A 23893-nucleotide genomic window follows, 5' to 3' on the forward strand; every position below is an offset into this window, starting at 1 on the left:
GTTAAGAGGCAGAGGGAATAGTCAGTGCAGAGGCTCATGATGGAGCAAGACTTGGCAAGAAGGCCAGTGTGATCTGCAGAATGAGAGAAGATGAGTAATAAACAAGATTCACGAGCCACATTGCATAGGGCAGTAGTAGTAGAAGTGACGGGAACTGCAATTGAGAATGTTTAAAAATGTTTACAGCATTTTAATATTGTTGCACTATCCTACTGCATTTTTATAGTACTTTAAACAAACAAACAAAAAAACCCCTGCTTTTTCACAGAAATTTGAGAATCACTAAGATAGACCTTGAGGCCCTACATAAAGGACATGAATTTTCAGAGTTATAAGGGGTATACTTGCAGGGTTCTGAGTAGAGAAGAAATAGTTTTAATATGGCCACTTTAGATATTTCAGTTTATTTGGCACTTAACTCTACTTAAAATTTGCATCTCTTTTTACTACCCTCCTTGAAGTCAGGATCCATGTCATGTTCATATTTCCATTTCTCATAAAATAGTATGGTAGGCATTCAATATGTGTTAGTTTGAATTGAATGAAAAAGAAAGGGGTTCACTTTGACTGCTGGGCTGAGATCAGACTGTAGGAGATCAAGAGTGGAATCAAGAAGACCAGGGAGGCGGCTCCGGTGTAACTTTGGCATCAGATAATGGTGGCTCGGAGAGACTGGAGTAGAGGAGGTGATGATAGAGGCTGTGTGCCCTTCAGAGCATCATGACCAGATGTAATCAGAATGCACTTACTGAGACAGCTCTGAGAAAATAAGCACCCCCACCAATAACTGGCCCAGATGCCACCCCTTTGAGGGGATGGATGCTAGGCTTCAGTTAGGTGTAGGGTTCTCGAATTGCCATCTAGCCTAAACTGCTATTCTCAGGCATTAACAGCTTATTCTCCCTTTGGAATAGTAACTGCCGTAATGTAGTTTCTTGCTTCTACAAGGATGAGAAGAGATATAACAGATGGAAATGGGCACATGAGGGGGTACTCAGGCATCAGAGGTGGGAGTAGGCAAAAGTCTTCTATAACTAGCTCTTCTCTCCTTTGAATCTTTGCTTCTATCCAAGTCTCCTCTGTTCACCATTTCCTCTTATGTGACCACATAACCTCAGGGATTCCCACCATTGTGGATACAGGTGAGCACTGTCCTTACCGTGATTCATCTCTCAGGGGAAATGCAGAGATCCAGGATAATCAAAGAGAAATAGAAGTGGCAGCTTTCGTAAGTCGTCTACACTCCTCAGTTGGAGGGGATGTCTTGCCTATTACACTGAATGTTTTTGTTTTAGGAAAAAAACCCCACAGTGAGATATCTTCCAGGAATGGTGGCAACTAACTGTGGCATAGTTTGAGGATGGTCAAAGGATGGTAAAGTCCACATACAGGACATTACCCTAGCGATCAAGAGGGAGCTGTTTTTGCTCCTGTTCTTGTCATCATGTTGATGAATGACCTTATATAGGCCAAGGACTTTAGGTTTTCATGGTGTTTAAGGATTATTTCCCTTGCAATTGAGTGCCTGATTTAGCATTTACCAGTTTCTTTCAAAGAGTCTGTGTCATTTTTTCCCCCATGGAATTCCACTTAATGTGCTTCCTTAGATTGTTGGTTTGGACTCGAGCCCAGACTTTCTTCTCTTGCCTCCTTCTCTACCACTGGTCTTCTTTTCATAACCAGACACTCAGAAACTTGCTTTCTTCTTGTTAGAGCTGGCTAGTCTCAGGATCGCCTTTTATGATTCTACTCCCAGAAAATAGGCCATTTAAGAATTGAGAATACACCTATAGACAGACAGACAAATGACATAAAGCATAACTCTTACCCTCAGTTTTGTCATTGTGTCAGAATATCCAAAAAGAGACAGAATAAGAGAAAAGTAGGTTGAATTAAGGTATATTTACCTATGGTCACAAAAATTGGAGGTTAAAATATTAATTGGAAAATAAAACTTAGCTTTTTAATTAGCAGAAGACTGAATCACGTGAATTCCAGTTAGGTATTTCTTCTCTGTTGTGGTTTAAATGTAACTCTTTCCTCATTCCATTGTTTTCCTTCTCCACAATCCAGTGTAATTTTATTCTTTCAGGTTTCGAGATCAAGAATGGGATTAAAAAAGATAATCCAAAATGAGAAGGTTCAGAAGTAGACATGAACATGGGTATATGGAGAAAGTCTAGTGGAGAAGTGTTCTGGCACTCTGAGCTGAAAACAGGCTGGGAGGGTGAGAGTGTTGAGAAGGCAACATAGGCATTCTCCAGGGAAGAGTGCGGAGAGAACCCCATCTCGAGAGAGGATAAGTCACCAGAGACTTTGGACCAGGAAGAAGGCCTGGACTCTTCCCTTCTGTGGGAGAAAGTGCTCTCAGAGTTCTCCCTCCTCACCACCAGCCAGCCCCAGAACTGGAAAAAGCTTCTAAATATCATCACAAATGTGGGAAAAGCTTTAGCTGAGGTTCTTATCTTGTTTGGTATCAGAGAATCCACACAGGAGGGAAGCCTTACAAGAGCAGTGAATGTGAGAAAGGCTTCAGCGAGCACTCCAACCTCACTGCCCAACTAAGAACTTACACGGTGGGGAATGTGGGAGAAGCTTCAACCAGAGCTCTAGCCTCATTGTTCACCAGAGGCCTCACACTGGAGAGAAGCCTTGTCAGTGCACTGTCTGTGGGAAGAGATTCAACACCAGTGCCCAGTTTAGCATTCACCGGCGAGTCCATACAGGGGAGAGCCTATACAAGTGTGTGCAGTGTGGTAAAAGCTTCAACAATAGCAAGAACTTCAGTGCCCACCAGAAAACCCACACTGGGGAACAGCCTTACAAGTGCTCTCAGCGAGAGAAAAGTTTCACTAAAAATGCCGCCCTCATCTGCCATCAGGAAGTACACACAAGAGATCTATCACAGGAAGAGATGTGCTGAGTGTGTAGGAAACTGGACACCTCAGTTCCTTAAATCGACATGTGTTTCTCAGAGCTTCCTTCTGCTGTGGAGAGTTTTACTAGCCACACCCTGGATTAGCAGTAAACTTATTGACAACTGGATCTCAAGTACCATGTCTGGGAATAGGAATCAGCCTAAGAATGCTGAACCCTCTTCCCATCTCTGCCTCTGATTCCAGAGTCTTGTCTCACTGTGGACTTCAATTTTGCTTACAAGGGCAGAGGCTACAGGACCCATAAATCCTGCCAGGAAATTAGGGTATACTAGATGTGAACAGAGAATGGGTCACTGGATGCCTGAGAACTGTTTCTGGGCCATGTTAGAAGAAATTTTCCCTCTCATGGGGAGCACATCTAGAAGTTTAACAGCATGGCTCTGTTCTAACCCAACAGCTGAGCTCTAGCACCTACTATTTTGTACTACTGCTACCTTCAGGGCTGATCGATCACTACTCTGTAACACAGCCACCACTGAAAAGGGAGCAAAAGAAATGAAAGACAGGTTAAGCCATTGAGTAATAGTAAATCAAAGCAAGTGATCCTTAGCAAATGTAACATCTGGTTTAATCTTTGTAAGATTTCTTATCTCACCATCACCCTCACTCGTTCCTGGTTTCTTGTCTCTTATAATCAGTTTCTACAAGTTTCTAAGCATTACTCTTTCTGATGAAAATAAAGGTGTTTCTCCCTCCACTTCCTTGGTCTTTGGTTGTAATTTTCTCCATTAGAAACTTAACACTCACGTAGAAGCCTGCAAGGTCCTGAGGAAGATCTAAATGTAGCACCTGCTTCAGGGCAGTAGCACATACAGAGAAGGAATAAGGGGCAGGAAATGGGAGAGAAGGAATAGAATAAGGTGGGAAGGGTTTGAGCCTTCACTGAGAAGAGAGATCACAGGCATAAGAAAAATAGAGGGACTGCAGGAGGCTCTGACTGCAGGTGAAAGGCAGGGTGAGTGTGAGGAGCCCTAAGAACCAATGTTAAAAGGTGATCCAGTACAAGGCATAGGTATTTAAGCCTTTTTGAAATCTCCATGAATAAAAAGTACTAAAAGGAGGGTACATTATACATGACTCTTGGCCCATACACTGACAATGTTAGTATCTTGGATAACTTACGGTGAAAAGCAAGTGACATTCTACCTTAAAGACAAGAAATTTTTTTTTTCTAAACAGGAAAGAGAAGTAAAGGCAGGACAGAGAATATACTTCAGTGTTTCCTCAGTTTAAACCTTGCTGGGGCCACTCTACATTTTCCTGCATATGCTGTCCTTGAACGTGGCCCTTAGGACAAGGTATGCTGGCCAGTTCCCAGAGACACATACTTACCTCTGCTCTACAAAAAATCAAAAATTAACGTCTTTGAAGGTCCTGAGTAAAGGTAAAGAATGTTTGGGACAGCCTGGCTTCATTGGAGATTCATGGTGGGGAAGAAGGACACAGCCCTGGGGTGGATCAATTATTGAAGGGCTTTGGTTATGATATCCAAGAAGTTAGATTTGATAAATGAGGAGAGCCACTGAAAGTCAATACAAATGCTATGGAATTGGAGATCATGCCTCACTAGCATGCACCTCCCACTCCTGGGTCTTCTGTGGCCAGGGAAACTGGGATGCAACTAGAGAACTGGCATTTTCAAGTTGCCTTCACCTCTAATTTGCTTTATTCTCTTGTCTGCTGGGCAGAAGAAGAAACATTGAGTACTAGATCTCACAACCCTTGCCTGTGAGCTACTCTGAATGGTCCGGAGTAGATGGGTAAGAATTAGAGAACACATTTATTTAGGAATTAATTTGATCATCTGTAATGTACCAGGTATTGTAGTAGGAGGTAGATATAAAGAAGTGAACAAAATATACAACCATCCTGAACCATACTTATGGGCCCCTTGGAAATAACCAATCAGGCAGCACTTGGCCACCAACCCCCCACGATCTGAATGCCAGTGCCAATCAGGCAGCACTACTTGGCCACCAACCCCCCACGATCTGAATGCCAGTGCTTCAGGGCCTATCAAGCTTCCAAATTCTGGTCAACTTTCCCTGTATTCTCTCAACCCCATATGTAGTAGCTGCTTTGCACAGTTACCATTTCTGTTACCTACATGTCTACTTCCCATTACCTAATAATACATTGAGAATGAATTTGAAGTAGGTTTTACAAAAGTTTACACCCAAAATTTATAGATAATGCCAATGTGTAAAATTACCCACCTGGTTTGGTTCAGCCCTTCAGATGTGCATTAACACAGGTTTTACCCCTATAAAATAACTACTGGGGCTCTACATATAGTTTCTTTACTTCCTTCCTTCACCGAAACATTTTAACTAATTGATTCAATTGTTTAATTGACAATATTCCTTTTTTCCAAGGATTCATAACCACTTCCCATAGAATGGATCAAATATTCTCATTACAACCCAGAGAAGTAGGGCAAAGCCAACTTCCTGATTGTCAACCTCACATATCTATTGTGGTTCCTCAGCCTAAGATGGTAGATGGATGCTCACAGCCAAAAGAACTGGATCCCTCAAGCCTCCTTACCCCACTTTCCTTTCCTCTTGCCACCTCTTATATGCCTCTCCTGTGAGGGGATCACCTTACCAGTTTGGGAACAGCCCAGGACTTCAGGGATCCTGAACTACAGTGAGCATTTCATTGTTCACTTGGTCAAAGATGAATCCTCACTTTCACCATTATCAGCTACAGCCTCACGGTCCTGCTACTCATCCTTGGCTTCATTCTGGGTAGAGACAAAGAGAAGGGTTGAGTATCTTTTTCTTGTAAAGAACACAGGACAAGTAACCTCACCACTCCCTGTGGTAGGGGAGTTAACCTGAAAGATTTTGAACTTAGTGCCCTGCTTTGGCATCTGGAAAAAGCTGTGCTCCTGAAGCTGCTTGGGCATTCCCCATTCACATGGCCATTATAGCAACACCTGTGGAGTTTTCATAACTTTATGATTAACTGAGAGTTGCAAGTTAAGTCTGTGTTTCCTCATAGCCCCAATATGTACCTGTTATCATAGGTTAAGTAATTTGCACGGTGACTAGAGAAAGGAGCTGGATTTTGAACATGGGCCAAATCAATATGAAAACCTTTAATTACTAGTCTCACTCTGAACTTTCTGGCTAACAATTTTTGTGAGACTTCAGAGTGGTGACCTTACACTGTTACATGAGACAAGGGTCTCAAGTTCTGTGTAGTTCTTACTAATTGCTATTTTTGCTAAATGTTAAAATGTAGCACAGTATTTTGCAGATGTAGTTGTAAAGAGGATGAGCTTGCGGGGAACTCAACCTTGTAAATGTAGCCAACTGTAAAGAAGAAATCAACCAAATAGTGTATATAAGCAATGGCCACACCACGCTCAAGGAGGCAAGAGCTTTGGATGTGAATCCCATCTCCTTTACTTGCTGCAAGTAAATAAAACTACCTAATAACAACCACGTCTAGTTCTTGAGTTGAACACTTCAAGCACTCATTCTTGAGTAGAACACCCCTTGAGTTCGGTAACAAATTTGGTGATTCTTGTAGAATCCTCCTAAAAAGTCTCTCTCTCAGCCTGGTGTGGACACTGGGTGAAGCAGTCAGCAATGGCAGCTTGTCTGGGATTTACTTGCCTGCATCTCCACCGGATGGAGGATCTATTCTATAGGAAATTCCAGCTTGGTGCTAACTACCTGAACCCCTGCCTGACCAGACTTAACAGTGGAGTGGCCACCCAAACCTGTTCTTTTCAGTGGCCTGGAAGGTAGGCAGATAGGTCAGCTCTGTGGTCACTTTAATTAGTGCTTCTATTCCAGTTTGGGGTATAAGGTTGTCTAAAGGATAGTATCATTTCTGGTGCATGCTTGGTTTCAGCTTGGTGACATAGGAACTGTCTCCCAGACATTGGATTCGGGGCCCAACTCTGGAAAGTTGAGGAACGCCTGCAGGGCAATCCAAGACATCCTTAGATGATGACTTCTGGTCTGGCTGTCTGGTTGTCAGGAAACCTTGTGTCATTGATAGTGTTTTCGGTGGGCTAGAGGTTATTGGTTCTGTTCTACAGGAGTTGGATTTTGTTCTTTGCATGTACTTTTACGTTGCCTTGTTTATCTTATATGTAAATGTGCAAGCTATAGGAACCTCAGATTCGATCCCCAAATTCAGCCCCTTGGGTTACTTTCTCCAGAAATGGATTTGTCTATTTTAGTTAAAGAAATTAAGTGCTTATATAAATTTAAAAATGTAACAAGTGTGTCAGTGGGAAGAAATTATGTCTGTCCTGTCCAAGGTAGCTTGGCTTGAGGTGTGCAATCTAGTGTAGATTCGGGAGGCATTATTTTCTAAGTGCAGCTTCTTTGCTTCCTCAAGTTGCAGCATTTCATCTGTTACTAATCGCATTCAAGCTTCTCCTCCAAAACTCCTACCCTGCTTCCATCCAAGGAGTGTACTTTCTGAAGCATCTGAAGCCAGAGTGGAACTCATGAAGGCACCCCAGCAGTTTCCTGAATGCTGGTGAGGTTCCCATCAGACAGGCCTCACCACCTTCACTGAGGAGGCTCATGGTTTCCAGCGGAGGTGATCTGGGACGAGCAAGACTGAGAGGCAAAGGTTTGGCTGTGGGACTCGGGGCTAGTCTATCTATGGCTAATGGTGTAAAGATATATGCTTGGGGTTATATGGGAAGAATTATCTATGAGCCACAATTGAAGCATGTTTTGTAGGCTGTTTGAATACGTGACCTTCCCCAAATCTATTCATATAGAAGACTTTCACTGCTTTTCTTCCTCTGAAGGATAAGAGGTTGGGGATTATCAATTTCTAGCAGGTATGATTTTGGAAATTTTACCACACATGTGATAACAGAGGACAGAGAAAGCAAAGAATCCATGGCATTTGGGTAGGAGGTGATACTCTCTTTCAGAGGTAATGTTTTACATCAAAATCAAGGAAACAAATATTCTTGTTAGAATGTATGGGTAAGGTTGAAAGCAGAGGTTTCCACTCTTGGTCACACATCAGAATAAACTGGAGAACAATTTAGCAATGCTCTCCAGAAGATTCTGAGGGGCAATAGGTTGAGGAACTCCTATTTTAAGAAAGACAAACCTAGTTGATCAAGGGTGTTTTCCAAGCTGCAGTGGAGCATTTATATATGTTAAGAAAGATTGAAAGAATGCTTAAGACAGTACACAAAGGGGTGTTGGGAAAGCTGGACACAAAGAAATTCTTTTAGTCTCTGACATGTCAAATAGGATCAAAACAGCTGTCATATCCTTTACCTATTCAATCAGGTCCTAGAAGACCAGGCACCTATACCCACAGAGATAAATGAACACAAAAAGATATTTGTTCCTCACAGGCGAGCTTGGAAAATAGTAAAAGAAGCCCGTGATTCCATATACTATGGAAAGGAAGCACCCTGTGAATGGTTAGATCGGGTAAGAGTGACCCTGGGTATCAGAGGAGTCATTAACAATGTCATGGCTAGCTGTGTACAGCACACAAAGAATAATGCATATACCAGAACTCTGCTACCAGGCCCGGGAAAGGTTGATTGGAAAAAATTAGCAGGTAGACTACAGTAATGCCCCTGCTCCCAGAGGATTCAAATATTTATTAGTGTTAGTAGATACCTTTACTGGATGGACTGAAGCAATCCCATGGCAAACTGAAAGGAGCAAAGAAGTTGTAAAAGCACTGCTTAAGGAAATAATACCTAGGTTTGGACTCCCCAAGACCTTTCAAAGTGACAATGGGTCGGCTTTCACAGCAGCTCTAATAAAGAGAGTAGAATGGCTCTCCAAATTAGGTGGGTCTTACATTCTTCATGGAGACCATAGTCCTGAGAAAAAACAGAATGATGTAATCAAAAGCTAGAAAATACCCAGGCCAAACTGTGCCAAAAAAACCCCCATAAGACCTGACTTAAATTACTACCAACTGCCCTGACCTGGATCATGACAGCACCTACAGGAATGCTGAAATTTAGTCCTTTAGAACATATGTATGGTAGACCCTTTCTGGGCTCCTCCCAAATTTTAGGATGTCTGGACCCATTTATAGAAGCATATTACCCAATTAGGAAAGGTAACTCAAAACTGAAATCTAATGTGATTTTATCCACACCAAAAGATACTAAGCTAACATATATAATCCAGGGAACTGGGAATATTTAAAAACCTGGAAATCAGGATCCCCACAAGATCAACTAAACCCAATACAGAGAGGTCCTCATTAGGTGTTAGTAACAACTCAGTTCTTCTCTTAAAACTATAAGATATACCTTCCTGGATACATCACTCTGGAGTGAAGCCAGCCATACCACCCAGCAAGAACAAGGAACCAGATCTACAGTACTCCTGTAAACCTGACCTCAAGCTACTCTTCAAAAGACAAGTTACGTCCAATAAGTCTGATTATGCACTCCTGTTTTTAGGAATCCCAGAACCTAGGGAACACCAAGACTTTCATAAATCAGGCAGCCAGAAATTTTCAGTCCTCTAACTCAAAGACATATTCTGACCATGTTCAGCAGAAAGCAGTTACAAAAGTATGACCCTCGTCTCTATTCCCTCAAGAATGAGCAGTGAAAAATCTCAAAGAGGATTTGTTACATAGGACAAAGGTCCTAAGGTCTGGGTGGTTCTTATTAAATGCTATTCTTCTTCCCCCTACTTCTTTAATTTCCCTCCACCCTGACCTATGGATGTTGCCATTTCTCCTTAAGAATTTGATCTCTGAAGGCAGGATGTCACCTCCCACACGCTTGTAGTGTGCACTCAGGGCCTGGTGCCCCTGGCGCTTTCGGGGGGCCTGGCTCACCCGGGGTATGGTCCATGGCTCCACCTGAGGTACAAACCCAGGATCTTCTGTGTGTAAAGCAGACGCACTAACCACTATACTATGGAGCCACCCCCTAAATGCTATTCTTGATAAATGTTCAAATGTAGCACAGTATTTTGCAGATGTAGCTGTAAGAGGATCACCTTGACAGAAACTCAACCTTATATGTGTAGCCAATTGCAAAGAAGAAATCAACCAAATAGGGTGATCAACCAAATAGTGTACATTAGCAATAGCTAAACCTCCCTTCAGGGAGACAGAGCTTTAGATGTAAATCCTGTCTCCTATACTTGCTACAAGTAGATAAAAATACCTAACAACAACCACATATCATTCCTGAGTAGAACCTTCAAACGGCGAACACCTTAAATTTGGTAACAATACCATCAGGGCAGTTTTGTTGTGACATATATTTATAGGATTAATGTCTGCCATCCCCTGAAATATGTAAGGTTCTTGGACAGCATGGAATTTGATTTGTTCATTGCTGAATCACAGCACCTGGAATAATGCTTGGCGCTAAATAAATATTTGGCAAATGATTGAATGGGTGAAAAAATACGAGGAAGACTGGGCTCATGAGACCTGATTAACTGACTGGGTGTCAAGCACTTAAGCATTATAAATACCAAAGGAGACTAAGAGTGGCCTCTGGCTAATATGTTTTTGATGCGGTCTTCAGTCCATTTCCATTACTGACACTCTAGGGCAGGATTTCTGAACCTTGGCACTATTGACATTTTGGGCTGGACAGGTCTTTGTTGTGAGGGCCACTAGTGGTATCCTGTGCATTGCAAGATGTTTAGCTGAATCCCTGGCTTCCACCTACTAGATGTCAGTAGCATCCCCCAGTGGTGACAAAATTGACTCCACACATTGTCAAAGGTCTTTAAGGGGGCAAAATGGCCCATGGTTGAGAACCCCTTCTTTAGAGACATACCATTAGACCGGGTTGGTATGAGAATCTTCCATCTGTCCACCTGGTCTTCCTACAGAACAGAGCTGGCTGCCTTGACTTTCTGCAAATCTAATCCAATTGTATAACTGCTCTGCTCAAAAGCCTTCAAGACTTCCTACTGCTTCTGAAATAAGCCAAGGTGTCCCAACTTGCAAGGCTCTCCCTGGCATTCAAGGCTCAACCCCTCTCTCCAGCCTCATTGCCCACTATCCTATACACAGTCTACAATCCAGCACAGGTGTACTGGTCCCAGGTCCTGGAACAGGCTCTGTGCTTTCCATTCTTAGTGCCTTTGCCCACTCAACATTTCCTTCCCAAGATTCAAAGCCTGGTTCATTCTTTCAGGTAGACACTGAATACGAAGGGCTGCCAGTGTCTACTCCTCTTAACAAGAATAGGAAGGGCGCACTTGAGTCTAGGCATTAGAAATGTAGAAATAAGGAAAATTTTTATGTTCTCAAGGAGCGCACCATTGAAGAAGGCAAGAAACCCATGGGACGAGGACCGGTAACACCACCAGCACCTTCTGGAGGCCTCCCAATGCTTTGAACTCCTCAGCCCTGTCTGTCAGTCTGTCTCAGGACGCCTTATCTTATTCCACCTAATACCAGAATGTGTGTCTGGTGGGTTTATCTACTCCACCGGTTTGGGAGCTGAGGGCCAGAGGAATGCTTGAGCTATCTTCGTGTTCCCACCACCCAGCACAAGGGCTCACAAGGACACAATAGACCTCAGTGAACGACTGTTTTATTATTGTAAACCAGCGGTCCCCAACTTTTTGGCACCAGGAACCCGTGCTCCTATGAGAATCTAATGCCTGATGATCTAAGGTGGAGCTGAGGTGCTGATGCTAGTGCTGGGGAGCGGCTACAAATACAGATAAGCTTCGCTTTCTCACCAGCCACTCACATCCTGCTGTTCCTAACAGGACCAGTACTGGTCCATGGCCCCGCCTGAGAAATGAGGACCTCTGTCATAAACCAAAAGGGCAAGAGGCCCAGAGCCTTTCAAGGGAGTCCACACCTGGTAAATGAACATCTGGGATCCCTGAAGGGCATCAGGACTGACACTCCCAGCTACCACATTCCCAAGCCTAATAATATTGAATCTTATGAACTCAATATTACTATTTCATCCTCCAGACAAGGAAACTGGGACAAAGTTTAAGTGACTGACAGACTGACAGAAGTTAGTTGCTTCTAACCCATTTTATCTCCTTTTTACTTAAAAATACTGCATAGGTACTGTAAAACATTCTCACCCAACAATGAAGTCTCTTATCTCCCAAACACCACTCCCTCTCCAGAGGACATAAAGATTATTGTGTAGATCTTTCTGGAATTCAGTCTGTATTTTTGCCCATTTACTTTACTTTCAATTTTTTGTTTCAATATATTGACCTCCTCTTTTTCTTTTTTTAACTACTGCATTTAGGAATGTACTATAACATATTCAATCTTCAATCATTTCCCCTTTGATGGACATTCAAATGCCTTCCTGATTTTCTCATGCTGCATGCTATTCTGGATTGAATTATTCCAGTTGGATTTTCAAAGCTAATGGATTGGGGTGTGCATGACAAAAAGAACCCTGGAAGTTTCTTTGTGGTCTTCTGACTTTGTTCTGGTCCCCCTTCATCCATTCATCGTTTATGAAGACTCTGGTTGCACACTGAAGGCATAGTACTCCATCGAGATATAAATGGAGGGAGCTGGGATGTGAAATAGATAATATATCTCCTTAGGTAACATATTCCGTCTTTGATTAAGTGTAACACTGAGCAGTTTCTCTAAAGATACCCACATACATCATCTATTTTGATTGTTACAAAGTTCCTGCTGGCTATTATATTCATTTTACAGATGGTGAAACGGACTGTTAGGTCCACTGACTACCACAGCTAGTACAACAAAATGCTCGGTGTCTTGACTCCTAGTGTCATGACCTTTCTAAGGTTATCTTGCTGCCTCACTATTCAGAGGGCAGGGTATACCTAGATGGCTACATTGACATGAGTTACAGAGTCTCACTATGAAAAGAGGCAACGGCGGAGTAGTGCTTCTCAGTAGCCCTAGTGACTGTCTTCTCAGCCACCTGGAAACTTCTTCAGTGCACCCTTAAGGTTTTTGTTCCTCAGGTTGTAGATGAGAGAGTAGAGTATGGGTGTAATTATAAGAGGATAAGGGAAGTAGCTGTTCTTAGGCTAGATTTAGGTGACTGTCCTAAAAAGTAGTCTACTACCATGACATGGGAATTTCAGGTTCCAAAGCCTTTGCTTCTCTGTGGCTTTACATATCCTTGGCTAGCTTTGCCAATATAGCCACAGTTGACAAGGACTTAGCCCATGGAGACTAAGAAGATGACTGTGGCCACCAAAACCTTGCACTTTTTGAAAATGGCCAGGTTATGCTGCAGAAACACACAGCACCAGTGTCTCAGTGGTTAAACACAAAAGTTTATATCTTGTTCCCGCGAAGTCCATTATAAATCGGGGGACTCTCCAGAACAGCTGTCCCGCTATGTGGGAACTCAGCATTGCAGACTGGTTTGATCTCATGGTTCCTTCCTCTGTATATGCCTCCATGATCGAGGAAGGAAAAGACAGCACTAGAGAGTCTTGCACCAACAAATAAATGCTTCAGCCAAGAATTGAGGTTCTACTCACAACCCAATGAGCAAAATGATCTCATGACCCTAACTGCAAGGAGTAGAAAAGCATAACTATTCTTTTTACTGTTCACTAGAATACAAGCTCCTTGATGGTATGCATTTTTTCTTTTGTTCATTACTACATCCTCAGTCTAGAACAGTGCCTGGGCACATAATAGGCTCTCATTAAATGAATGTAGGGCCAGCAAGAAAACTGCACATATCTTGGGAGGGAAGACAAGAGTCCCAAGGTTCTAAGGCTGAGGGTGTTGGTTAAGAGCTATGCAGACTAAAGATTCAGAGGTGGCCCTGATTAAGAAATAATATTTGGTATAGCTTATTTTGAGCAAGAAAATAAGACACCACTGAGAGAGCCAGACCAACTGCCTAGGTGACTTATAAAGCACTGGACAAAATCAAGTCAGCATAACCACCACCAGTGCTGAGCTCCTCAAAGGACCTGCAAGAGCCACAAATGCATCTGCTTCTTTAAGGTAGTCAGTCCTTTCCACATTATCTGGGGGTATGGAAAAGGGAAAGAAATACACTTTGAGTATCTACTTGTGGCTAAGCTGGTACTTTTCTTTTATGAATCCCTGTGATTCTCAGATCAACTCTGAGGTGTTTTCTCCATTTCACAGAGAAAACGGAGACTTAAGAGTGCTTCAATAACTAGTCAAAAAGCAGGAATGTCATAGGCTATAGATACAATACGATGTCATCCAGGCTGGCTCTGTAGGAATAACACACAAATCAGTCCTGCTAAGCCTGACTTCAGGCCTGTCTAATGAAGCTAAGTCACAGCCAACAGACCCACTAGATATGGGGTCTTGAAAAAGTCTCTGTATCTCTTTGAGACTTAACTTCCTTGTTTATAAAATAAGAGATTTAGAAGAGATCATTTAACTCCTTTTCTGATACTACCTAAAAGCTCTGACAGGAATACATGAGTCACTGTTGTAAATAAAGTGAGTTATTAGAAAATCCACAGCCTATAGAAATTTTCAGCAGTCTATCAAACTTGTCACCTAAATGGTATACTGAAGAAAACAGTCACTGGTAGATCCTGCCAGCTTTACAGTTTACAGTGTAAAACAACCAACATAGATGTGGATTTGTCAAATTTTGCCCACCATTCGGCATCTGTTCCAAAACCTTTATTTTTTGGAAACTTGGTTTCTAGTTGACTGAATTTTAAGGTCACCATGCCCAGTGAACCACAGAATCCTGCCTGTAGCACAAGCTCCAATTCTCAAACACAACTCTCTCCATGGTCTTAATAACGGCAAATAACAAAACCCAAATTAATAAGCAAAGAACAAAACAAAAAAAACATGAGTTGATCCTAAACTCTCATTAATTTTGGGGGGTGGGGGAGCTCAGGAAAGTACTAATTTTTATAGCTGTTTTATCCTATTGACATTGTAAGGAAAGGAAACAGAGGAAACTTATTGCGGTAAAGTCATCTTTATATCCAATATATATTCCATGGCTAAAACTTCCAACTCGCTTCCATATGATTTCATTAGAAATGTCTTCCCTTTTTCAAACACCACCAACGAGAGGTATAAGATAGTACATTATTAGTTATCTAGATTCCTTAGTGGTGAAGTAAATATGGTTTCATCATAGTAAAAACTGTGCTAATATGATTCAAGAGGTGAAGCTGCTAAAAAGTTCAAGATGGAACTCACATGACGTCCAAGGACAAGAGAATGAAAGAAAATTCAATTTGGTTCTTGGAAAACTTTACATCTGAATTCATTTCTGCCCCCAAGAGACTACTGATGTTGCTAAGCCTAACTTGAAGACAATGGTATGAAATATATTATTACTTTTGTAATGAAAGAACATGCTACAAATGGTTTTATCATGTATTTAACAGGAGGTGAAGAAATCAATGCAAGATCAACAATATTTACCTCTGTGACTATAGAAGACTGATTGATTCATGGCTGCATTTGTTATTTGAAGCCAAATTGGCTATTTGGCCAGGTACAATTCCAAAATAGTTTTTCCATTATTTAGAATGGTCTTAGAATATCTCTCTTGCTAAGGACTTCCCTGAAGGTTTTAAATAAAAATTGTAGTAAAACTTTAGTGCATCCCCTGCAGAATCTACCTTGATTCCTTTCTGCGATATATGATGTTTCTATCTCCAAATTTTCCACTGATGAAAATTCTTCATGCTTCATAATTTTGTATTTTTTCATCAACTTTAGGGTCAAACTCCACTTGGTGAATTTGTTCAGATTGAGGACACTGGATAAGCCTCCTTTCACAAGCTGAGTTTCTGGTGTCTAAGGTTTGACTCCCTGCTTAAGTTTATCCTGCATTATCTACAGGTGGGTTTTCTGGTGTTTAATAAGGTGGGAGTTCTGACTGAATTTTTTTCCACATTCATAACATGTAAAGGGCTTTTCTCCAGTGTGAGTTCTTTGATGTGTATGAAGATTTGAAGTCTGACCAAAGCTTTTCCCACACCATGAGCATGTATATGGTTTTATTCCTTGGTGTGTTGTTAAATGCTTATTAAGATCTGAACTCCATCTAAACCTCTTATCACACTGTGGACATTTATATGGTTTCTCTTCAGTGTGAATCCTTTGGTGCTTTATGAGGTCAGAGCTAACTCGGAAGCTTTTCCCACATTCCTGGCATTTAAAAGGCTTCTCTCCTGCACGTTCTTTCTTGTGACGATCCACAAGTTTCAGCAGCTCTTGTCTCCAGGTTACAAGTTTCTCTCTTTTATTCACTGGCAAATCTTGGTGCCATTTCCCCATCTTGTGCACCTCAACATAATTCTCTTTGCCTGTTGTTTTCTGGAGAACATTCACTCTGGCTATTTTTGATATTAAGTCTCCTGGTGCTTGAATTTCTAAACCAGAAAGGCATATCGACTGATGATTTTCAGTGTCATTTTTCAGCTTTAGCCCTGTTGGAATAAACATAAAAATCAACCAACTGTGTGGCAGAGCAAGAAAATCACAGGAATGGAGAGAAAAATTCAAAGATCACTGATTTTTAAAATATAGATAAATAGAATCTTAAAATGTTAAGCCCTTAAAAAGGTTCCTATCAAGGCACATTTCTCCTCCTCCCATGGAGTATTTACCCATAGACAGTGCTCCAGGACTGTCCTTGAAATTCGGGGATCCTTGAACGCATGGCTCTTCCCCTTGCTCTAGACAGGAGATCACTTTAGGTTTGGGAAGCACAAATATAGCTGTGAAATGAAAAAACTCAGGTCAAAGACAGGCAACTTAACAATGATTCACTAATTCTAGCCTATTTCAGTAAAAACAAAGAACACTTTTACAGTTTGTTACCACAAATAGTTAAATGATAAATGATGCATCAGGTTCACGCTATACTGCATTTGTAAGTGGAGATGCAAAGTGGAGAATGAGAAATAAGCCTAGCTTGACTGATGTAAAGGACAGAGGGCGTGGGAACCATGTGCATGTTCTCTCTCTTCAGCCACCAAGAATACCCCATATTTGACCAAGGTGGAACCAAACTCTAGAGGCTGCATGGAATATAGGTTGGTCCTATTAAATCTTTAGGACTCTGAATAAGACCAGGTCTAGCAGGGCCAATGGTCAGTGGGTTGAGTATCATGTACACAAGTGATTCCTATCATAATTACAGCAACTTTTTATTTATCACTAGAGAACCAGACACTAGGCTTGTAAGAATTTCTACCACTCCTATAGCTCACTGGTTTACATCCTTTTGGATGAAACAGACCAGAATCACTTAGTGGACTTTTCCTAAATACAAACTGCCAAGTATGTATGGGAAATATTCAGCATTCAGTCTTTCAACAAATATGTACTGAGTGGCTACGGCATGCCAGGCACTCTCTGTGAACTAGGTATACAGTGAGGAACAAGCCAAAGTCCCCTGATATCACAGAACTTATCTTTAACTGGGACAGTGAGACAATCAAACATCAATAAACAAATAAAATCGCAGTGACGTTTTTAAAAAAAAAACTAGAGCAAGATAAGAGAGAATTTAAGACTCTGCTTCTGTGAAGCTGTGTGAGAAAAAGGTATATGGAAGGCAGCTTTGAGGAAGTGATATTTGAGTAGACCTAAAGGTAAAGAGTTTTGACATGTGGCAGAAAAATTTGCCAGGTAGAGGGAAGGGGAAGGTAGAAATGTGCATAGCAAGTTGAAGAAACAGCAGACCAGTGTGGATGAGAAGGGCTGAACGAGGGCACGAGTGGCAGGAGATGAAGGTAAGTAGGTAAAGAGAGGCCATGTCTTGGAAGGTCTTTGGTAAGGAGAAGTTTGGATTTTATTCTGAATGTGATGAGATGTCATCATAAGGTTTTAAATTAGACAAATGTCACTATCTGATCAGGTTTTAAAAGACTGTGGCTGCTGCATGATAAACAGACTGTGTAAGGTCTAGAGTGGTGGTAAGAGGCACCAGTTAGGAAAAAACTGAGGTGGATTTGGTTTGAGATGCCACTGGCTTAGACTATGAGGCTAAGAGGGCAAGAGGTAATAAATAGCTGGACTCAGGCCATTGAAGATGAAGTCAAGAGGACTAGTAATGCATTAGTATTAGGATATCATGGCCAAATCAGAGTAAAGGATGATGTATTTTTCTTGGACATGAGTAAATGGAAGTACCCTTTATGAGTCAAGAAGCATATGAAAACAGGAAGTTTGTTGGGGAAGAGAAAAAAGAGATCAAGAATTCTATGTAGGATAAAAAATGTGTACTTGGAAAAAGCTCTCAAGTGATCTACATTGACCTTACCCCAGCCTGCACCATTCTAGTCATGAACCAAACAGCTACGAACACAGACACTCTCACAGGGGTGCATTCCAAGTAAGACAAGAACGTGACTGATAACTTTTAAGTAAAGGCAAGGGGAGAATCTTTACCTAGAGAGATGACAGTCTCATAGTTTTCCTGCATTACATCATTGTAGAGGGCCCTCTGACTGGGATCCAGTAACTCCCATTCTTCCTGGGAAAAATACACAGCCACTTCTTCAAATGCCAATAAGCTCTAAAAAAGAGAATGGACTTTAGCTCAGCACTTGCCACTCCAGATGCAGCCCTACCATCTGACCTATGACCTGCATGGTAGGCCAGGCACTGAAGGAATGAACAGCACATGATTTTTGAAAAAGTGAGAAAGGAGAAAGGAGGTAAGCAAACAGCCTGGGAGGTGTCCAGTACCCCAGGGAGAATCTCTGGGCTAACATGCCTCTGAGCACCTGCTGGGCAGTGTGGTTCATGGGCAGCAGGGAAAGGCAGCGCTAAACAGCTCGAAAGCTCAGCTCACCTGAGACTCAGGCAAGATGAGCTCAGGTGCCATTGTCCAGTCTTTGGTGTTTGTCTGCTCAGGAAAGGCTAGGATCTGGTGAGCAGGCCCGGCTGTAGGTGGAAAAGAGCCATAGGAAATTTCTCCTCCTTCTGTAAACATCCTGAGCTCATTTCAAAAATATAGAAGATCCTGATACTTAGACACGAGAAACCTTTACAAAGGTGTGTGGTGCCAGGAAGTGGCCTTTTCACTATTAATAAAAACCAAGTATCTACCAGCCTTACAATGGCTTTCCCAGCTTTCATGAGTAAAATTTTAAAAAACCCTTTTTATTATCCTCTCATGACATAAATTGTTCTGAGTAAGGTAAAACAAATGTTTTAAAAATAAAGTACTCAGCCCCTTCTCATTATCTTTCCTAGCTTCTCTTAGCCTCTTCTCAGTGCCTTTATTGTCTCTCACTGTCCTCGTCTCTATTCCCACTGTGCCTCTGCCTTTACTCTGTCTCTCACTCTCTGCCTCTGAGAGGAGACCATACTCTGTGGAGTGTTATCCCTTTTCTAATAAACTTTCCTTTTGACTCAAAAAAAAAAGAAAGTACTCAGGACTCCAGTATACAGTAGATGTTGTTTTTTATCATTTGTTATTTTTTTCCTGCTGTATAGACTCTGTTCACAGTCTGCCAATTGTGTTCACATTCTGCCACTGACAGCAAATTTCTGACCCCAATTCCTTCCATATTTTATAAGGATGAGGTCCCTCACTCTTCTCACTTTTCTAAGGAAGATTTCATAATGTAATTACCATGGCACTGTGGTTTGGGTATTTCTGTACCTTAGGCCAACCCCTACTTTCACCCATAGCTGGTCTATTCTAACACTACTTTCAGGGGGGCAGGCGTATCATAATTGCTAACATGGCTGTATTTGCAGATCCACAAAGCTGGGCCTCCAGAAAAAGCATACAATGTTCTGTCTGAACAAACTATGGTCACAGATCTCAGCAGAAAGAAATTACGATGAAGCTCCTTACCCCTCTCACACACAGGCTCAGTCTCTTTATGAGTTTTTCTGCTCAGCTGTTCTTGTACACCCTGGTATGTATTCCAAAATTCTTCATCCTGGGACATGCCCACTGGCTGGGGCTCTGCTGGCTTCAGCTTGAAGCCTCGGGCCTCTGCTGTTTCTCCCAAGAGCACTGCTTCCTTTCCCAGCTCATGGGCTGCGGCCTAGAAATAATTTCCATCCTTGTTACCAAAGAACTTACTTTAGTTTTGGGGGTTGGTGGTAGATGAAAAAAAAATTATAGAGCCCAGATTGTGGGAAGTGTGAGACACTAAAGGAAATGACAGAAAGACTTAAAGATATTGGGCCACCAATTTTCCATAAAGAACTATCCATAAAATCTAGAACATTTAGGGTAAAAGCAAAAAAAGGTGTGGCTACTACCAGCCCTCCAATACAGACCCCAGATCGGACCACGAGTAGGGCTGCGTAGGCCACTTGCTCTCACGCTGCCTTGACAGCCTTTCTCCTTTCACTTAGATCCCTGCTGCAGTGGTTTCCTCTATTTTTCTCAAAAAATTAAGAAATTGACTAAAAAACACTCTCTTGACAACCACATTTTCCCAAAGGCCAGGAATGATTTTCAGAGAGTGAGGATGAAATGGAAAAGAAAAGGAGAGTAGAGTCTGGCTTCAACCTCCCTCCAAATGATCTCAGCATCAAACATATGCCCTGTATTCTTCACAGGCATGAAGCCAAGTGATGTGCTGCCACATGCCCAATGGCATACCCTGATTCTTACTCACCAGAAGAGCCAAGGACCAACCACTGAGAGTGGGCAGTGGAGACTCTTGTCTATGGTATGAAGGACACTATCTCTCAGCATCTTTCTTCTCTCAGCCACCTGTTGGGATTTCCAAATCTTTGTTTCTCTTTTTTCTTTCTCCGCTTTCTTCCTCTGCAATCTTCCCATGCTGTCTGGTTTCTCTTTTTACTATCCTCTCCTTTGGTTTCTACATGTTCTCACTTAAATGAATCTGCCCCTCTCTCTCCAACTCCTTGTTGCTCTTTATTTGTTTCTAAAAACTAAGACCCATCTCCTAGGCCAAGCCAGATTAGGCATATTACCTTCAATACACTCGGGTTCCAAAGAGGCCAAAAAGCAACCTTTTCTCTAAGGCCAGGAAAACCTCTGCCAGAATCACCTAAACTTTGGAATAACTATTGCTTCGGATCTGTGGTTTCAGGTCCTGCCTTAGATAGCTTTAATGAACAACAGATCATTGACCCATTTTACCTTATTTCTCAATTAACTGCCTCCAACCCCAATATATATCTACCTTTATACTATTTCATTGTTTATAACAGGAATCTTTCTTCCCACCCCATTCCTTATTTGACCAGATTCACTCTACAAGTGGTCTACCAGGGCCATAGCCTCCTCTACAGATGGTGTTTCTTTAACTGGGTCTGGGCATACCCAGGCAGTATGGTCAGGAACAGCTCAAGCACCAGCAATTCTAAGATATGCTCTTGTCAGTAGGCATCTAGTCTCAGCCACTGACAGTGTAATTATTGAAGTTAGCCAATAGCCTCACAGAGTCCACCCACCTACTTCGTAATGGTGGAAGCTTCAGAAGTGCTAGCAAGACTCTTGGGACTGCGACTGTCAGCTTGTGTGGTACATTTCTTACTGTGACTAGAACTCTATATCATAGAACCCTTGGTCTCCCAGAAAGCCCTGACCTGATGGTTCAAATAAATACTTGGCCACCTTCAGACCTACCGTTATTGTTCTGCTCTGCAACAATCTGTTCCTGTGGACACGCAACTAGGACCACCATTGAGACTCAGTATGGTCTGGAACAAAAAGGATTTTCTTCTTAAGGTACTGAGGGCAGAAAAAAAGTGCATGTCAGTAAGAAAGTCACATAAACTTACTTTACTATTTTCTATGAATGAAAAATGAACAGAAAACATTCCACTTTCTCATCTCTTTAAAAAGCAATTGCGAGATCCTTTCTCTCCTTTTCTTAACATTAACTACAGCACAGCTGACTGAAGATAAATGCCAATGGATGACTCCACCTTAATAAAAAAAGTTTCACAAAAGATTGGTGGGTAAGAAAATTGACACTCACTGGCTGTAGAGAATTTGAGGATTATCCAAAAATTTCATTTATTTGCTTTCTATCCTATCTTCTCCATGTCAAAAGACGATTAGGAGAGCATTCTGAGTTTCTCTTACATTTTGACATCACCCTAGTCTTCGCCTTTAGTAAGAAGATACAACTTCTAAGACCCAAGAGAATTCTTGAGAAGATGGAAGCCTTCACTTGATGGAACATTAGAGAGTCTCCATTCCTTGTTTGAATACTGGCAGGAGAACTGAGACAGTGAGACCAGAATAGGAGAAAAAACATTAGGGAAAAAAAGCAGCCCTTTCTTCTCAGAAAGCATCCCCCAATTAAGTAATTAGATGATCAAAGTTCTTCTTTGGTACTTCTTCACAAGATGTATAAAGGGCGCTATGAAGAAAAATTATACCTATATTTTTATATTTGTTTACTTGACCTAGGAAAAATTACAGCCGACCTTTCTTCACAAAATGTTTATCCAAATATCCAGTCGCAGAAAAGGAGAGGATGGCAGTTGCTGAGAAAATTAAGGTAACCCTTTTGCTGACTTTACATTTCTTTGAGGGTCTACAAGATTTCCAAGCGAGGCTGAGGAGAGCCTTATACGCCTCACTTTCCCTGAAGTGATGCAGTGGAACCCGCACCGAGATTCTGTCCGGGATGCCACGGTATTCACTAATGGCTGATTCATTGCTGCGCACCCCGGCTCAGGCAGCACGGGAACGCGTCCCATGCTTTTGCATCAGCAGAAGCTAATCTCTCTGGCACTGAGCTGCCGGTTCTCCGGAGGTTACATCAGCCCGCGAAGGAAACCTCAGCGGAGGCGACAGGTGGACGTTACTGGACAGCAGACAGGCACCCGTAAGCACTGTTCAAGCGAGCGGTATTCGAGCGGACTCTCGCCCAGGGTATCTGTGCAGGCCAGGTGCTATCTGTACAAAGAGCGGAAAAGTGGTCTCCGGAACCTGACGGCTGGCCTCGAAAATAATGGCCGCCTCGCCTCCAACGGCCCTGCAGCAGACAGCGGCTCTCAGGCGCTGCACAGTAGACGCCGAAGGGGAGCCGCTTTTTGGTTACCTGGAACATCTGGGCTTCATGAAAACTGCTCCTTCCTCGGGCTCAAATACAAGGCACCGACCAGCGGGCTGACACTTAAAGGGCGTAACTCTACACCCAGCGAATTTCAGAAAAGGGCCAAGAGGGCGGAGGTGCAGATGCCACACAAGCACAGGTCTGTCAATCGCTCTCACCCACCTGCGGCCGTTGCTACGCCGCAGTCAGAAGTCAGCGCTCCGACGGAAGCGGAAGTACAGCACTTCCTGGCCGGCTCCGCGCAGGTCCGCGGAGTCCGCAAGGACCACAGCTCAAGATCTCTGGGTGGAAGCTGTTTCCCTACGGGTTTAGCCCGGCAGCACCGTTAACACCATCGAGTCTAGACGCCCAATGGCCTAGAATGGCCTGCACGAGGGCTTGGCCCGTGGCTGTCGCCCTCTTGCGGTTTTGCTCTATGAGGCGTTAGAGCCGTTTATATGGAAAGCTCTGGAGGAATGAGCCAAGTGCCCTTATAGAGAATGGCCTGAGGGAGAACGGTGGTGGGCCAAGTCGTCTCAGAGAAGATATCTGAGCTGAGACGCGAGACAGAGGAGTTGGTTATGCCAGGGCACAGCACACTCAAGAGTCTCAGTTGTGAGATGACTTCGCATGTTTGAGAAAGAAGGAAAAGTTTGTGGCTAGAACATCAGAATCAAGGGAGAGAGTGGTGTGAGAGGTGTTGGTAGAGGAAGTCAGGAGCCAAATCATGCAGAGCCTTTCAGGCTGCGAAAAGAAGTCTGGATTATAGTCTACGTGCAGTGGGAAGCCACCGAAGAGGGTTAATAGGGACGGATATTATCTTACATTTAAAAAAATTCTACTGGATTCCGTGTAGAGAGAATGAATTAGAGCGTCCAGCAGCAGAGAGGATGCAGGGCAGCCAGTTAAGAGGTGATGACAGTTGCCCAGTTCAGACAGCATAGTGTCCTGGAACAGGCTGGAGAGTACAGAGATGGAATGAGGACCGATGCAAGAGACATTCTA

At 42.6% G+C, this 23893-nt stretch overlaps 1 protein-coding gene and 1 long non-coding RNA gene across 2 annotated transcripts in view; one reads left to right on the plus strand and one right to left on the minus strand.

Annotated features, from left to right (window-relative positions):
* Positions 1-23225, minus strand: part of LOC102889410 — a 39122-nt gene extending 15897 nt beyond the window's left edge. Inside the window, exons 1-7 of the mRNA XM_006913891.3 lie at positions 22895-23225; positions 21466-21570; positions 19708-19903; positions 18694-18785; positions 18288-18414; positions 16499-16609; positions 15726-16318 (exon numbers count right to left, since the gene is read on the minus strand). Coding sequence (XP_006913953.2) covers positions 15726-16318; positions 16499-16609; positions 18288-18414; positions 18694-18785; positions 19708-19804 — 1020 coding nt within the window. The 5' untranslated portion in view covers positions 19805-19903; positions 21466-21570; positions 22895-23225. The remainder of the gene's footprint in view (positions 1-15725; positions 16319-16498; positions 16610-18287; positions 18415-18693; positions 18786-19707; positions 19904-21465; positions 21571-22894) is intronic.
* Positions 446-3636, plus strand: LOC112481565. Its single transcript, XR_003046931.1, has 2 exons — positions 446-509; positions 2093-3636. It is a non-coding gene; the product is annotated as an uncharacterized LOC112481565 (long non-coding RNA).
* Positions 23226-23893: the final 668 nt, after the last annotated feature.

This window comes from Pteropus alecto, unplaced genomic scaffold, assembly GCF_000325575.1.
Source record: "Pteropus alecto unplaced genomic scaffold, ASM32557v1 scaffold44, whole genome shotgun sequence".
NCBI classification, from domain to species: domain Eukaryota; kingdom Metazoa; phylum Chordata; class Mammalia; order Chiroptera; family Pteropodidae; genus Pteropus; species Pteropus alecto.